The sequence below is a fragment of the Ziziphus jujuba genome, chromosome 5, assembly GCF_031755915.1.
Source record: "Ziziphus jujuba cultivar Dongzao chromosome 5, ASM3175591v1".
In the NCBI taxonomy this organism is placed as follows: Eukaryota; Viridiplantae; Streptophyta; class Magnoliopsida; order Rosales; family Rhamnaceae; genus Ziziphus; species Ziziphus jujuba.
Window position 1 is genome coordinate 22,104,871 of NC_083383.1, and position 18,566 is coordinate 22,123,436.

Here is an 18,566-nt window from a genome sequence, read left to right on the forward strand (position 1 = left end):
ATACTCTTTTAACTCCTAAATGAAAAGATATTGATAAAAATTAGTCCAACTGTTCCATGTTTCAGGTTAAGTGGCATACAACATTCCTCTTCCAGTTTCATCTAATATAACTAAAGTGTACTCCAACAATTTTTTACCAGTTTTAGTAGCAAAAAGAGACTTACTATGATGCTGCACACAGTAAAGCATAAAAAGTAACAATCACAGGCACAGCAGTTATATGCTTTTTGGTATATGATTATAATGGGGGGAAAACTGGAGGGTTAAACATATAAAATTCACACCAACAGCCAGCCATGAGCAGCCTGAAATGGAAGTTACCCTTTTGCTTCAATCATATGCATGTTTTACGGGACACTAAACCTAGAAACTGTGCTCTTAAGAGCCTCAATTATGAATTTCAGGTTTGAGACATATGCACAGCACACCACAATTCATAAAATAAATAAATTTCACATACGAGCATTTTAAACATCAGTTTAATTTGACAAGTGAAAATAACTGCTTCATTGTGAATTCAGTTGTTCGGTATCATGTTACAATCTCCAATTTTAAAGCAAATTCAGGTTAGCCAAATGAACCCTGCCTTTAAGAAAGAAGAAAGCAGAAATGTCTTAATAAATAACCGCAAGAATGTAGAAAGAACAGCACATCTCAGATCTAATCATACTAAAACTTTTTGTAGTATAAGAGATAGCTACTGCATCATTGCACGCTAATAAACTAGAACTAGAACAAGTATGTTAACCTCAATAATTGATAGAAAACAAAGCATTCATCAGAGATAAAGGTACCACTAGGTAAGGGTGGAGATAAAGATACATGAACTGAAAAAATTGATTTTGGATTTCCCTCATCATTAGAGAAAATCAGTAAACACGATATAGACTCCTAGGAAACAGAAAGTATTGGAAAAATGAGGGCTAACAAAATCCAAGGAGATACCAGTGACCTACAATGCAAGCAGAAGACCAAAATGCATCATGAGTTACATCCTGACTGCCACCTGTTCTGCAGAACTTTTCTTCACAAGCCCTCTAGTGCACAGCTCATTTAATAACTCCAAGGCTTCTGTCGCTAGGCCTTCGTAAGCTATGCCTTCAATGAGAATGGTATATGTAGCTTCTGTAGGTTTACATCCTTTGGATATCATATATGCCAGAAAATCAATTGCACGAACAGTTTGCCTAGCCTTACAAAGTCCCAACATTATAGAATTGAAGGTGATAGCATTGGGCTTGATACCCAATCTTTCCAAGTCATGGAAAAACTTAATTGCTTTATCAACCTTTCCTTCTCTACTAAGTCCTCCCACAAGTGAAGAATACGTGATGATATCAGGCTTGAGACCCTTTCCCTGCATCTCATCCAAAAGTTCAATCGCACGTTCTGTTTTGCCCCCTTTTGAAAGACCATCTATCACTGTATTGTAGGTGATTAAAACAGGAGAGCAACCCTTGGTGCTCAGCTGATTTAGTATCTCCACCGCAACATCAACCTTCCCATCTTTGCATAACGCTGTGAGCAACGTATTGTAAGTCACAATGTCAGGATAACAGCCCCTAGACACCATTATATCCAAATACTTAATTGCCCTGTCCATCTTCTTCTCTTTGCAAAAACCATGAAGCACCGGATTGTAACTCAAGGAATTTGGAGTACAACCATGCCTAGGCATCTTCTCCAAAATGTCAAGTGCTCGACCCAATAAACCCTTTCTGCACAAAAAGTTTATCAAGATATTAAAAGTAACAACACTAGGAGAACAACCTTTCCGAACCATCTCAGCTAACAGCCTTTCAGCATCCATCCACCTCCCAGTGCTACACATGCTACGCAAAATAATATTATGGGTAATTACATTAGGTTGGCAACCATATGATGGCATGTTATGTAAGAATTTGATTGCTTCATCCAACCTTCCTTCCTTGCAAATCCCATTGATAAGAACATTATATGTGACCACATCAGGTTTGCATCCTTTATTCCTCATCTCATCTAAGAGTTTCATTGCCTGCCCAACACCACTTTCCTTACAAGTTGCTTCAATCAATATGGTATATGTAATCACATCTGGATAGCACTCCCTCTGCAACTGCCAATCAAGAACTTCCATGGCTTGCTTCAATTTCCCACTATCACACAGACTGCGCAAAATTGTATTATAAGTAACAACATCAGGAGCAACACTCATTCGATCCAGCAACTGTAAAGCATTATCAATCTCCCCAGACTTGCAATAGCCACTGATCAGAACATTATATGTTATAACATCAGGAACAGCACCGGATTCTTCTAAAATGTTCATAACCCGGGTGGCCTTCCGAGTCTTTCCAGTCTTACAAAACCCGCGAATTAAACTAGTACAAGCTATAATATCAGGAATATCACCCTGGTAAACCATGCTCTCGAGAAACTTAAACCCTTCATCTAATTCCCCATTTCTCACCAATCGCCGAAGCTGATTATTACTCTCAAATTCCTCAAAACCCTGTGAAGAATGCATACGATTCGAAGAGAAACTTGTACCGTTCAGATGATCATGAGAACTTTTCTCAAAATGTTGAAATTTACCATTGGAACTAAAGGTTTCAAACTTAGAAACAGCAAGAACTGGCTTTCGCCTAAGCTTCCAAGAATCTTCATGTATTCTAAACTGAGTGGTGTCAGACAGAAGAAGAACCCGAGCATTGCAGCCCAAGGAGAGCACTGAATAATTAATTTCCACACTACTAACCTTATCACTAAGCCTAGCTCCAATTCTACCACACTTTCTTCTACTCCCCCAACAAGGTTTATGAAATGAGTAAAACCCGTCAGGGGTTTGCTTTGTAGGAACCACAAAATCCATGATCACTCCTACTCGTGCATAAATACCAAAACCAATGCTTAAAAATCCATGATTAAAGGAAAACTGACCAAAGAAGAAAGGAGGTTCCTTTCAGAGTTTGTCTACTGTGGGGTTTAGATAAGAAAGAGAAAGCTTACCCATGAGTGTTTTCCTTTTGGTAGCTTAGAAGATGTAAGAAAAGAGCAACCGGGGAAAAACAAGAAAGTTGGTCTGTCAGTGAAACGCAGCAATCCACGATCAGACTCTGGCTTATCCCATTGAGCTTCTGTTTTTCACTTGTGCATAAATACCATAAATAATACTAATATATATATATATATATAATATTCAGGAACAAAGGAAAAACTTACTGAGATTTTCCAGAGCTTCTGTAATGGAATGAATGAATGAAAAAGAGAAAAAGAACGTCTTAACCAGAAGCTGTTTTCCTTTCGAAGTAGTGAAATGAAAATAACAAAAATAATAAAAGCATCGATTTTGAAGATGAGGTAGTGGGAGGGGCGTTTTGCTTATCCGCTCTCCGTCTTCTTATGGGTTTCTGCAAGATTTGTTAGCGCGGGGTTGAGGGAGGGTATTGGAGGAGGAGGTTTGGAAGTGAAACTTGATTGCTAATGAGGCCTCATAATGATAATAGTTTGTTTGAGCCTACTGATTTTACATCCGAGGCCCAAAAATAGCCCAGCTGAAAGGTCCAAACTAAAGTTCCCATGGTCCATATGCCAATCCATACCTAAATTGGATTTTAATTTAAAGGTAAACCAATTCGGTTTTATTATAATTATATTTATAATTTTTAATTGTAAAACTTAACTAATAAATATTAATAAATGAATCGTGAATATAAGTTTTTAGAAATATAAATTTAATTTTAATTAAAACAAAATTGAAAAGACCTAAGTGAAATATTTTCTCAATAATTCACATCTTTTAATGGATGATTTAAATATCAAAGTTATTTTTTTAACGTTAAAAAAAGTAAATTTTTTAAGAGAAATTCTTAGGTAATGGAATTTTTTTTTTTTTAGTAATTCTATCTCGATATTTCTTACATGTTTCAAATCACATAGTAATACAGTAGGGATGAACCACAAGGTCTAGATGATATTAACCCCAACCATTAATCACCAAAACTGACCATGTAAAATTTTTTTAAAGGTATTTTAGCCCAAAAAAAAAAAAAAATCTGTAAAATGAGGTCTAAAATTGAGATAAAAAGGAAACTAGCCAATAAAAGATGATCAATCCAAAATGAAGCCATGGCCCAAAATTAAGACAAGTCTAAAATTGAACTACCCAATAACCGATCCACCGAATATTTTCATTCGATTTACAAATGGAACCAAACCTAATGTACGCACACCCTAATAAATAAGCAAGCAAAGGTCAAATGAAATTGGATTAATTAATAAACCATTCATATTTACAATTTAAACTGTAAAGTAATCAGTTTGAAATATAAAATGGGAGAAATTTGTTGTAAGAATTCAGGTGCATCCATCCATTGTGAATTTTCAAAGAGTTTGAATGAAAAATTTGTTCACCATTTGGACCTTGACTTGACCATTTCGACCTAACTTTTTAAAATAGAATAAAATAAAATAAAATAAAAACACAATTATACTGGCATTTACAATGCATTCAGGGCAACTCTTGTGTTTTTTTAGGTAAATACATTCGATGCAACTCCTGGTAGGAGAATTTTGGAGCAATGCCGACAGAAACACTCAATTGCGCCAGCGATGCATTTGTTGTAAATCTTTCTGGGTAAATTTAGGATACGCAAGAAAAGAAAAACCAATCCCAAATTGCCACTCCATAGATTCATATCACCATGATCAAAGAAAAATAAAATACAGTTTCATGTCACCCTTCAACAATTAGAAGGGAAAATGAAATTCCCTTTTATGTGAGGTTTTGTATGCAGCTTGACACGTAAAAGGTTGCATATAAAAAAATAATAGACCACAATCTTAGTAGTTTTTCGTATCAATTTGAATAGGATTCCGTTCTCTGTATAAAAAACTATCTCCATAATAAGGTATGATACTGATCTTATAGGAAGGAGATAATATCACCTTTTCTGTTGGGATTAGATTAATTGGCTCTAGACATCAAAAAGACACTGTTTTCCTCCGGACAATATTTTTAATATTTTTTCTTGTACACGTAATTATGCCACTTGTTGACCAAATTGGGTCCCAATTAAATGAAATTTAATTATACTTTTTTCTTAAAATGTTCTTTTTTTGCACTCACACCCTGTAGATTCAATACATTTGCACTTTATCCCTCAAGTATGGAATTTGCATTAACATATCCGTTTATAAATAGTTTAACATGAGTTCAAAATCTTCACAACTTAACATTTTAGCTTAGGTTTTACTTTCTTAAAAAATGGTATAAAAGAAATAGAAATTATGTTAATATAATTTAACAGTCAAAAAATTAATAGTATGAAAGTTTTGAATTAATGATTCACCTTTTACGTACTTCAAAGATTGTTTATGTTAATTCGTACAGAAAATAAACTGCAAAAAAATAAAATTGTCTTGGTATAAAAAACTGAAAAAGAAAAAAAATATTATTGTTAGAAAGTATTTCAATGAAAAGTACTGTTTGATAAGCCTTTTTTCTTCCATCGGTAGATTTTCCTAGGTTGGTTTATTTGGATTTGTCAGATTTTACCCATTCAGCAGTGTATTTAAATCAAATGATGAAATCAACTTTTTTATTGACCATTTTGTATGTTTCTCAATTTGTCATTTTTTTTTTTTTTATAGGTAAATTCGCTTTCTCAATTGTTCTTAGAAATTAAAATAATGCATTGGCTTCGGAGGAACCCTAGGAAATATCTTCTCTGATTGACCCGAATATCTTTGTCCCTTTATCATTGTTGAGTGAAGGTACAATAGGACGAAGCACTAACAGTCGACACGTGTCCATGGGGTTCGGTAGGGTTACATTTTTCTTGGTTGGTAATATATTATTTTATGAAAAAAATATATATATTTTATAATTTGTTTAGAACTGAAAGTTCTACAAATATTATATAATAATAGCTTGGGAGGACATTTGAAAAATCACAAGATGAGGTCCTAGGATCGGATACGTGTCGAGGCTTTATTCACACATTGAGCCACATTATAAAACCTACTCACTTATTGGTGGTAGACTTTTTTTTTAAAAAAAATTTTGATTAGAAAATATACATATTTTTTGAAGGTATATGTCATGGATGACGTAGCCTTATAAATGAATACATATCGGGATTGTGTCCAAATGGGTCTGCACATTTTTAAATAATTTCAACCCCGCATTAGAACAAAAAAAATAATAATAAATTTGTCAAATAAGTTTATCTATTACAATTTTTTACTGATTTTCGATGAACTTTAACACCAAAGCTTTGCAAAATATGCTGTATGATATGTCATTGTTTTCCTTTTCTTTCTGAAATATGACATATCAATGTTACGTGAACATTTAAAAAATTATAAAACAGAAATATAAATTCTTGACTCAATTCATCTTTTTACTGTGAAATTATTGTACTTTTGGCAATATTTTTTAATTTTTAAAATGCTAGTGTAACAATAATCTGCCACATAAGACCTTACCAAACTTTGATGACAAAATTTATCAAAAGTTGATAACAATTTATAATAAAATAATTAATTTGATATTTTCAAAATTTTACTATTTATCATTCCAGATCACAATTATTGAATATCAATTTTTTTTATTTTAAAAATCTAATTTAGAAAAATAAATTATTTTGGTAAGGATGGCAACGGGGTGCCCTCCCCTATTTCCTGCTCCGTTGCACTTTATATACACCATCTCCCTATTTATGAGGAGGCCGGCGGGTCGGGAATCTTAATTCCCCACCTATTTGCCCGATTAATACATATTTTGTTTTCCAAAAGTTTCTAAAATTGCATCAATGTCGTTCTACTCATTCATCTTCATCAATTCCTAATCGCAATCCATAGCTTAAAAAGCAAAGCAACACATGTTTCAATTTGATCAATAACATAATACAATTCCCACATCAACATAAATTTATATATATAAAAAAATTTTACGGTACAAATAATCTGTATATGGATGCATTCAAAATTAACATATCAAAATCAATATATATTTCACAGGACCATCGGCATCATACAATTCTCTTTTATATATATATATATATATATATATATATTTCACAGATAAGATGTGAAAATCACAGCTATCTCACAAACTAAAATTATAGGGAGAGTCATCATTATCGCTGTCGGCCAATGTAGAATGATTGGATTTGGAATTAGATAGCGAAGTCCTCGTTTGTATCACCGTTGATTTGGGAAAGAAAAGAAAATAGATGTTGCTGAGACGCTCATCATGTATATGTGAAGCCATCCACCATTGGTACAGTCTGGGTTCGAGTGAAGAGGAGAGAAACTAGAAGGAATAGAAGCAGAAAGAGTGAGATCGATGGGTGAGCTAAAATTAAGGAAAAGATAAATATCTAATTTTAATATTAATATTATAGTTATATTGAAATATAATTAAATATAAAATATATAGCGGAAATACCTCTCCCAGTCCCTGACCCACTCCCTGATCCACAATAGAAAAAATCTACCGTATCTCCGCCCTGAAATCCGATTAAAATTCCACATACCCTTACATTTCAGACTTGTTAAAAGAAATATGAATTCTATTGATGACCAAGATTAATGGTGACAAATCACTTTTTTTTTTTTTTTTCCCGTTGAGTTTAACAAAATTGCTTAAAGAAACGTGCAGAAACCATTTTGATACAACCACAAAAAATGCAATGGTGTATTATGTAATTAGCCTTTTATTGGGAAAATTCAAATTGAAAACAAATATATATTAACGAAAAACAAATATAATATCAAAAATACAAAATTACAGATTCTATCATTATAAAAAGGTCCTAAACTAAGAAAATAATTATATTTATTTATTTTTACTTTTCGAATTATTGATGGCAATATTCGTCACTTTATTATTAGAGATATTAATCTTAAAACCAATTGTCTTGAATTATATCCTGTGATGATACATTCTGTAAGTTATTTTTACATAATAATTGTTTTATAAATCACTATAATATATCATTTCATATCAATTGAATATAAGTTTTTGAGTTATAATTAATTTGTTTTTAGCTATTTTATACTTTAACAAGAGTGGTTTTAAATTTTGTTCAGTACTAAAACTATTAAAAATACATTTTTAGATTCATAGTTTAAATCTTAAATTTGGGTAAAAAGATCCATCATTTGCAAAGTTGTAAACAAATAATAATAATAATAATAATGCTTCCATTTAAGTATGGTTTGGAAAGTAAGGGTCCTTTCTTTCTTTCTTTTTTTTTTTTTTTTAATTACAACACTAGGGTGGAAAGGATTATTTCGTGTTTTTTTTTTCTTTTTCTTATTACAACAAGGGGAAGGGAGAGTTTTTTTTTTTTTTTTTTTCATTTTATTTTTTTTTATAAAGATGTTTAATATAATCTTTTTTTATTATTTATTTATTTTGTCTATAAGGGAGAACTGAAGCGTGGTTGCTTGCAACACCTTTAGATCATAACTCATAACCCATAGTTTTGCTGTTAAAAAAAGAATAATAATTTTCTTATCTGAGCTCAAAAATCATTTATGATATAGAGGTTAAAACAACGTTCGAAATTTCGACATTGATAAATATTAAAAATTTAAAATATAGAAATATAAATTGACTATAAAAACTCATAAAAAATAATTGAAAATGGTGTAAATTTATTTTTTTAAAAATTATATTGAAACTTTAGTTATAACTTATTTAATTAATTAATTATCGAATTAACTACAAAAATCTTAAATGAATATTATATTTCACTTAATCAATCGATTCATAAATAAGCATAAATAGTAATAAATATACTATTATAAATAAAAAATACAAAAAATACATATTTGATAAAATTATTTATTAATTGAGATATATAAAACAATTATTACGGTTATATTATATTTCATAAATATTATTTTAATATTATAAAAAATTCCAGAATGGTTGAAAATTGTTGATCTCTTCCTTAATCTCATTTTAAAATATAAAATGTAATAGGTACTTATTAAAAAATATATTTTCTTGATAAATTTGTATGTAATTATTAATATGACAGCGATATAAATATCTAACAACTGTGTTTGCAAATAATATATTTTGTGCATATTTTTCAATTTTTGTCAATGTTCTAATTTTTATTTAATTTATTTATATAAATATTAAATTTATTATTGTAAAAAGAATATAATAATGAATAGGCGGATTTATAACTTGTGATACTAATTTTTTTCTGAAACTATGATAGGTAGACTTGTTTAATATGATTTTGGATATTATTATTAAATGTGAATTTGTTAATTTTATTTGCTTAATTATTCGAAGACAACTAAAAGGTATATATATATATATGTATGTATATTATATCATTAATGTTAATTTGGTGAGAAATTTTACTAAATATTAATAATATTTATAACATTTTTTGATAAAATTTTTTTAGAAAAAATCATTAATATTTTTGAAATTTTTATAAAAATTTTAGAAACATTTATGGAAATTACAGATTTTTTAATCAAATTTTGAAAGATTTGATATATATTATTACACAAATTTCCATAAAAATTATAAAGAACTATTAGAACTTTCAGTGGATATTATAAAATTATATCTATTTCCACTTTAAAGCTAAATTTTTTTTCTATATGTTAGAAAAATGAAAATTTCTAGGAAATTTCCCAAAAGAGTTTCGATTTTTTAAACTATAGGTTAAAAACAAGTTTAAGATTTTGGTATTAATGAAAAAATTAGATGTTCAATACTTATTAAAAATAATGAAAGCTTATGGAAATTTATTTAAAAAAATAAAATTTTTTATTGAAATTTTATTATTAACTTATTTAATCAATTAATTATCAAATTGATTATAAAATTGTAAAAATATTAAATTATTATTATATTTGTTTTACTCAATCAATTTATAATAAGTATTAATGATGATAAATATATAACTATTAATAAAAATACGAAAAAAAAACATATTTGATAAAATTATTTATTAATTAAAATATATAAAATAATTATTTTAATTATATTATATTTTATAATGCCATTTCAATACCATAAAAAGCTTCTACCTGGTTGAAAATTATTAATATTTTTTTTATTTTTATTTAAAAATATGAAATATGAAAAATAATTATTAAAATATATATCTTATTGATAATTTTATACATAATTATTAATATGACAACAATATGAATATTTGATAATTGAGTTTGCAGAAAAATATATCTTTCAATTTTTATTTATATTCTAATTTGTATTTACTTTATAATATTTATACAAATATTAATTTATTATTGTAAAAATAATAATAATGAGCATGTAGACTTGCAATTTGTGATACAAATTTTCTTCAAAAATATAATAGGAGGAATTATCTAGTGTAATTTTGAACATTATTTGTTGAATATGAATTTTTTATTTTTATTTGCTTAATTATTTAAAAGGAATTAAAAAGTAAAAATACATATTAATAATGTCAATTTTGATAAAAAAAATTTATTAAATATCAATAATATTTATAAAAATTTGATTTTTTTTTTTTAAAAAAAAAACAGTTTGTATTGGAAATTTAACAACAAGAAATACTATTAGTAGATTGCAACATCCTCCTTTTGTCATTTGCCAAAAACACGTCCGAACTAATATAATTGTGAGTATTGGCAATCAGATTTACATCACCCTGGGAATCACTTGCAGGAGACCCTACTCCAAACCAAGCACAAGACCCTCCCACATCGCCGTCAGTTCCGCAGTTAAAACGGAAGCGACGAAGCCGAAAGGGAATAACGGCAACAATCATCATGACCCTTTTGGAATTACAAGTGATAATAACCATGCCCACCGAAAGACAAGATACAGCAGCATCCACATTTAACGCAAGCAATTAAGAATAAACATTCCAATATTATACATAAAAAAATATAACGCAAGCTAATATTCTGTCTTCGTGAATTAACAAAGGATAGCTATTTCATTTCAATTTATTCATAAAAATTTAGATTATTGATTTATGAGAAGGAACTTGCATGTTAATATCATGTACGTGTTACCTTCATGAGTGCAAAGACACAATTTTAAAAAACCTGCCAATAAAAAATTATATATTCATCATGACCAACTAATATAAAAGTTAATTAATATAATTCAAAATTTTAACATATTAATAACCTTTTTTTTTTCTTTTTTATTTTTTCGGCTTCAATAATTGAATTTGAAGTTTTTTTTTTCTTTATTTTGGGAGATATAAAATTTTAAGTCAAATGAGCTTACACCAGTCCCCATGGGGCTTTATTTTCGATCGGAGAGAAAATATCCTCATGTAAAATGTACATTTACATCATCTATATTGGAAAATGAACTGCTTCATAGGTCAGTATCTAATTGGAAGGGTACCAATACCTCACTAATTATCCTCCCTCTTACCTTGACCATCAATTCTAACACTATTTTGATAAAAATACTCTTGATTATTAGATATTTTGAAGTGTGTTTGCAATTTTCAAACACCCCCTTAAAAATATATTAATGCACGCTTGGTGTACGAAACAAATATAGAAAGATAATAATTATTTTATAGGATTAATAATTTTTATATTTGATATATTTTAAATTTTAAATTATTTATTTCATAAGAATATTTTTTTATTTTAAAAGATAATTAATCCTTTAAAAAAATTTTGAATTTATATTTTTCCATTTCAAGGTATATATCCTTATCATATTTAAAATATATTTAAATATATATTGATTATTCTATATCAAAAATATATAAACAACTATAAAATTTGATGTTTAATTAATTTTTACCAATGATTCAATTACCTAAACTACCATTTATTTCTCAATGATTTTAGAATTTATTTTATATATATGTATATTTGTTTTTTTATAGAAACTTCTTTCCTTCAATAAGAAAAAGATTAAAAAAAAAAAAAAAAGAACTTTTCTTCTTCCCTCATTTACGTGTTTAGAATAATTAGGTAATTACAGCTATATAAGAGATACAAGGACTCGAATATAAAAAACACACCCTGATAGCATAGAGAGCTCTCTCCACAGATATCACTGAGAACTCCAACAAAGTCGAAGGCATATAGATCTCCCATTCTCTTTCTCTCTCTCAAATTTTGTTGGTTAATTTTTCAATTCTTTTTGATAATTTTCATTACTGTCACTGATTAAATAACTATTTTTTTTTTTTTTTTATCATTATCGTCTACTACTTTATGCACAATGGCTTTTGATTAAAGAAGGAAAAGTTGGATAACTAAAAGGCTTTTGGTAACTTTATTATTTAAAAGACTGTTTATAGTTGTTTGAAATTGCAAAAAAATCTTCTCATAGAAATATTTATTCTTTTCTTTTTTCTTTTTTATTTTTATAAATAGATATTTCTATTTTATCAAAAATAACTATATCGTGCCTTTAAAGTGTGCTCTTTGCTTCATTTTTCCTTTTTCTTTTTTTTTAAAAAAAAAACTATATAGGATCATTAAAAAAATTGAATTTTTCCTTCAAAATTTGAGACATTGTGCTCTCTATTTTATTATTATTATTATTATTATTTAAAAAAAAAAAGGAGTTGAGTTTTTGAGGTGTGAAGATCATTTTAGATTAAATGGATATTTCATTTAGACTATAAAAGTTGCTAAATGCACTACATTCTACCCACATTGAAACTTTTTATTTGCTAGCTATACTAATAATTTATACCTTTTTTACCGTTAATGACTTAAAATAAAACCTAATTACTCTACAAGCCACAATTTTCCTAAATACCCTCAATAAATTAAAAGCAGTCAATTTTAGAATCATAAAACAAACAAAGATCGATGTATTTGGTTACGGTTCGAACTTGATGAAGCCAACCTATTCCTTCATTTGGGGTTAGAGTTTGTTTAGGATTAGGGTTCAACAAAGCCAATCAAATTGAATCGAAAAGCCGAAATTGTTTTTCTATATAAATTGAGTGTTCTTTTACGAGTGGTTTAAAACTCTTCAAGGTATTCTTATGCTTTTTACCTTCCCAATTAATCTTTTTATTTGAAATTGGTGTGGGTTTTTGCAAGATATGAAGTGAATTTGCTTTTTTTTTTTTTTTTTTTTTTAAACTTCAATCTTGTCATTCTATCATCGGTGCCATCATCAATTCATCATCCCTCTATTCTTTACACTCTACCTTCCATGTTCATTAATGAACCTGATTATGTTTTTCTTTTTCTTTTTTTTCCTTTCCTTTTTTTTTTTTAAAAAAAAAATCTTTGAATATTCCTTTCAATTTGATTAGTTGAGAAATTAAAATCACATAAAAAAAATTAGAAGTAGAATGTTAGAGAGGAGAAAGCGAAGTGTTTGCATGAGCTTGTGGAATTCACCGCTCTTTTCCTGTAGCGCTCCACTCTCTTGCACTATTAATATTGTCTTCATTTATTCACTACGCTCTTCATGATATGGGTTTGTTCAAACTTACCAAGATGTTACCTATCCTATAATTACTCTTACTAGAGCATGCTTAATTCTAAAGTTCTTTCAAATCCTAAAACCAACTGCTTTAAAAAGATCTCAGCTGTTAAAAAAATAACTATTTTACATTTGAGCCATTACATTTCTACACTCAGATGATTTGTGATTGGATATCAGTTAACTTTTCCAATAAAGTAGTCTACTAGTACTCCGCATCCACCCACATTTATCTTTAATACGTACTTGTATTATTTGCTATTTATTTTTATTTACTGTTAGAACAGTCAACGTAAGGTTATGTAAAATTTATTTATGTAAAATAATATCCGTCACTTAAGATTTATGTAAAATATATTTGAAAGCCATTCATTTTAAACAAATATTGCTTACTTAGTGGAGAATTTCATTGTTGATCGTATATGCCTTTTCCCTTTTACAAAATATAAGAAACAAAGAAGAATATATGTATTGTATCCTTTTCCTTCTAACATGACAACCTACACCAAAATGTATTGTATCCAAACAAACATTTGAAAAATTTCAGAAAAATTTCATCAATCTCCAAATACACGGTATATGTAAACTAGACAGTATAGGATTGTTCAGTATCTTTTTATTGGCCAGCTTATATAACCTAGATATGTCTACCTATGTATTTAGATTAGTTACAATATATAATGTGGACAATAGTGGTACACGTGAAAAATTTTAGAAAAATTTCATCAATCTCCAAATATGCGATATATGTAAACTAGATAGTATAGGGTTATTTAGTATCTTTTTGTCGACCAACTTATATAACCTATACATATCTACTTATGTTTTAAAATTAGTTTACAACATATAATATGGACAATAATGGTACACATGATATACATTTACTAAATGACGTATATTGTTCTAGTTTATAGAACTTGGACATATGTTTAATGTTTTCAAATTAATCTCCAGTAGCATGATACATACAATCTAGATGATGGTATTGTGCATGGTATACGTTTATCAAACGTCATATATTCGTCCAATTAAGCCCAGACTTATATTCTTTATGTTTTCAAATGGTCTACATTCACTGGATAACATATATTCATCTAGTTTATAGAATCCAGATGTATGTTTTTGTGTTTTCAAATTAATTTCCAATTGTGTGATATATATAATTTGGACAATTGTAATGCTTGTGATATATGTTTAATGAACGATTATATTCTTCCCGTCTATAGAACTTGAACATATGCTACAAGAAGTTATACATATTGAATAAATACCACACTGATATATGTAAATCAGACAATCACTCATTGAGAAATCTAGTGAAAAATGTGAAGAATGAAGAAAAGAAAAATGTGACAAGATGGAAAATCAATTTTAATAAAACAAAACACCTAATTACTTACATTTTCAACATTAAAATGGATGAGTCATCAATCTTTCTTTTTTATTTGTCATCTCATTAAACTTCATTGTTAGGATTTTTTTTTTTTTTTTTTTTTTTTTACCCAAATCATCAATTATGATTAGAGTTTTTGTTTTTTTCTAAATTGTAAAAGAGATGAGTATATATATATGATTGTAAAAAGGATGAGAGTGCGTAGTGTATCTAATCATTTTTTTTTAAGTATTTAAGGATATTTATAATATTTTGTTAATAAGTGTTGCTGAAATTTTAAAAAATTATCAAAATTATAATACACCTATCAACTTTTGTAATGTTAATAAAGTTGTCCTGAAAAAAGAAAATTATAAGTTTTAAAAATAAAGGTGGTTTTTCAATTTTATCCTTAAAAAAGTTATCAGAATCATTTTTTTAGTTGTTTATTTATTTTGTTGGGTAGCAATGAGGAACCATTGGACCTAATCAACTAACAAGAAAGAGTGTCCACAAGTATCTATATAATATATAAAAACTGAATAGTCAGTAAAAAATATCATGTATCATCAGATTATTTATTTAATTTTCCTCTAAAATCATCAATAAAAAATTTATTTCCGTTTCTCCTTATTATTTATGATCGTATCAAAATATCAATCAGTACCAAATAAAGCAACTATTTAAGAATATGAATTTTTTAACCTTTAATTGGTTTTATAAAAAAAAATATAGTTTTAATATTATAATATTATATATAACATAAAGTGCATATGTATTGATGTGTAAAATCAACTCGCAAGTGCACGAATCGTTTTCAAGTAATAAAGTGGAAAAATAGGGTTGTTGTACTCAAGAGATTAAGAATTAAGTATCAAAGATAATTATGTTTTGGTAATATTTCAACTAGCAATTTAGATGACAATTGAAAATTAAATAAACTAAATTAAACAAAAAAAAGAAATTAAAATTAGATCAATTTCAAGTAAGAGAGTGAGTTTAATAATTATGAATACTAGGGCATTTGATTTCACCACTAACTATTCCAATTTAATTACTTAAATATGTGAATTTAATTAACTAGTAATTTTGTTAACCATACTTAATCACAAAATTAATCAAAAATAGTTTTCACTCACAATTGATAATATTCACAGAATCTAATTTATTCCTTTCGGCCTATAAATTAAATCATGTAAATTCATTAAGCATAGATTAAGCAAATAATATAGCATGAGACATAATTATTTTCCAATCAATTATGCATTCATGTAAATCATTGGAGATCCATAATATTATCCTTTTTCAAGCTCAAATATTATTAAAATCATTCATTCCTTCCGGTCTATGAAAGCATTAAACATACCAATAATTTATTAACAAAACATATTAATAATTAAATAAAATGTAACATATATTAAAATAATTAGACCTTCATAGTTAGGGCTATATTATAACCTTAGCTATGAAATTAGTTCATGGCAAAAATAATTTCAACATCCATAATTATAAAAAAAAAAAAAAAACAATAATGTTCACAATTAAATAGAAAGAGATGAGAATAAAAACTATTGAAGAAATCCTCCTTCAAAAGCTCCAATTGTTCTTCTAAAACTCTAACACTTTAAAACCCTATAACTCTTAAGAGAACCTTAGAAACTCCCAAAATTTGGTTTATTTCTATTTAAGCCTCCTAAAAGCTCTTAAATAACTCTTTAAACTTGTATCTCTTTCTTAAATGTGGTGGGGGCTATATATATAGGATCTTGAGAACCATTTTCTCTCTTTATTTTCAATGTGGGAGTTTTGGAATATATCTTTTTTAGGCTATCAAGAGGGTTAGATGAATTTCATGTGTAAAAAGGAAAAATGATATTATTTGCTCTCTACTACTTTTCTTTTCTCTAATTCTTTCTAAAAAAAATAGTTAATTAGCCTAATTTATCCTTAATGAAGCATGTGACATGACATGTGCCTCATTAATGATAAATTAACCAATTACTGTCACTTGTTTTTATCTTGACTCTCAAATTGCCTTAATTCCCTTTTTTGATCAATGATAGAGATTTAAGTAGAATATTCCTTTTTATAAATTCCAAAAATATTCTTTTTTATAAATTCCAAATTTTAAATAACGATAACTCTTTGCTCAAACCTCGAAATTAAAAAATAATGTGATATTTGAAATCTTCAGATCGTGATGATTCATATGACATCCCACTTCCATAATGAAATTCCTGATAGAATCTTTATAGAATCTTCAAGGTATTTTTTTGGAATCTTTTTAATGCTTAGTCCGTTCGAGCTCAAATCTTGCTTCCCACCATAATTTGACCCAAGAAATCTATTTTTATGGTTGTTTTCTTAAAATTCTTCCTCTTTCACCTAGATTAAGAAAAATATATAATTAAGTATCTTTTCATAACAAATTAACACAAACTAACAAATATTAAGCTATAAATATAGCATAAAATCATTAATATTTTAGACCTAATATATATATATATATATATATATAGTTCTAGATTGAAATAATTGATTGGAATTGATTGTATCCAAAAATATATATTTTTATTATTACACATAATGTTTGATTAAGGAACCTTGATTAGGACAAAAATGTTAAAGTGAACAAAAATATAATATTATATTTATAAAATAATAAATTAAAATGTATCTCCATATATAATGTATTTTAAATATTTTTGCATATATAAATGTGATTATATGAAAATAATAAAGATATCTTCTTATTTTGACACAAAAATAATTACATAAATAATATTATTTTATTTTATTATTGAAAATTTTGAGATATTCATTTTATAATATAATTGCTAATCATGGTAAAGAATAATTTATATTCAAAACAAATTTTTTGATTTTATTTTATTTATCAAATAAATCAAATGTACTCTGTTATAAACTAATAAGTGATATCTTTCAGTTATTTAAAATTTCGATGTTTCATATTTTGGTGGTTTTTATTCTTTTATATTTCTGTTTTGGTTATTAGAGTTTTTTTTTTAAAAAAAATTTGTTATTATTTAATTTCAATTATTTTTTTTCGATAGTTCCTAATTATGATTATCTGAATCATGAGCATGAACGTGAACCATACTATAGATTTTTCTTTGAAGTTGACGATACTGAATCAAATATGCTATGGAAACTGATTGAAAAGATCCAAAAATCTCTAAAAAAGATTCCTCACTAATTATTGATTCGCCTTTATGTATCAAATTTTTGAGGATAATGAAGGATAAGAATACAAAAAGGAGAAGATGTAAGATATTATTCAGGTCAAGGGCATGTAAGAAAGAACAATATGATCGTTTTGGCAGTCAGTTGGTACCTAGATTCTCGAATTTTGCAACAACTGCATTGAACAATAAATAACTTACGAAGATTAAGCATTTATCCTAGATAATATAATTGGTTTTTATTATTTTTTTAGGATCTATTGTGTTTGAAAAATAATATTTTAATTTTTATTCGGATTGAAATAAAAATAATGATTTTATTTCAGATACTATTTTATTTTTTATATTTTCAATTTACTTAAAAAAAAAATTTAAGTAGTGAAACTGAAGCTAGCAATGACATTATTCCTTCTTGCATTTTTTTAGTTTCTGAAAGTAAGTCCGACACCTAAAACAATATAAAAAGTCATTCAATGAATCACATTATAACAGTTTTCACTTGCTTTAATGCTCTACATAGGAGAATAGGCAATTGTACTTAAGATAT

The 18,566-nt window shown here is 27.4% G+C and overlaps 1 protein-coding gene and 1 long non-coding RNA gene across 4 annotated transcripts; both read right to left on the minus strand.

The window, feature by feature from the left end:
• Nucleotides 1-724: 724 nt before the first annotated feature.
• Nucleotides 725-3,435, minus strand: LOC107421342 (pentatricopeptide repeat-containing protein At1g09900). 3 transcript variants are annotated; one of them, XM_025074772.3, is made up of 3 exons: nucleotides 3,202-3,435; nucleotides 2,989-3,061; nucleotides 725-2,859 (listed from the first exon to the last, which is right to left on the minus strand). In XM_025074772.3, exons 2-3 carry the CDS (start codon nucleotides 2,990-2,992, stop codon nucleotides 989-991), a joined length of 1,875 nt encoding a protein of 624 aa, XP_024930540.3. In that variant the 5' UTR covers nucleotides 2,993-3,061; nucleotides 3,202-3,435; the 3' UTR covers nucleotides 725-988. The 3 variants fall into 3 exon arrangements, with proteins under 3 accessions (XP_024930540.3, XP_015886050.3, XP_048331845.2); XM_016030564.4 differs by having other exon boundaries at nucleotides 2,989-3,116; XM_048475888.2 differs by having other exon boundaries at nucleotides 2,989-3,435.
• A 3,612-nt stretch (nucleotides 3,436-7,047) lies between these two features.
• Nucleotides 7,048-7,660, minus strand: LOC125423061 (uncharacterized). The gene is made up of 2 exons (XR_007241626.2): nucleotides 7,433-7,660; nucleotides 7,048-7,297 (listed from the first exon to the last, which is right to left on the minus strand). It is a non-coding gene; the product is annotated as an uncharacterized LOC125423061 (long non-coding RNA).
• Nucleotides 7,661-18,566: the final 10,906 nt, after the last annotated feature.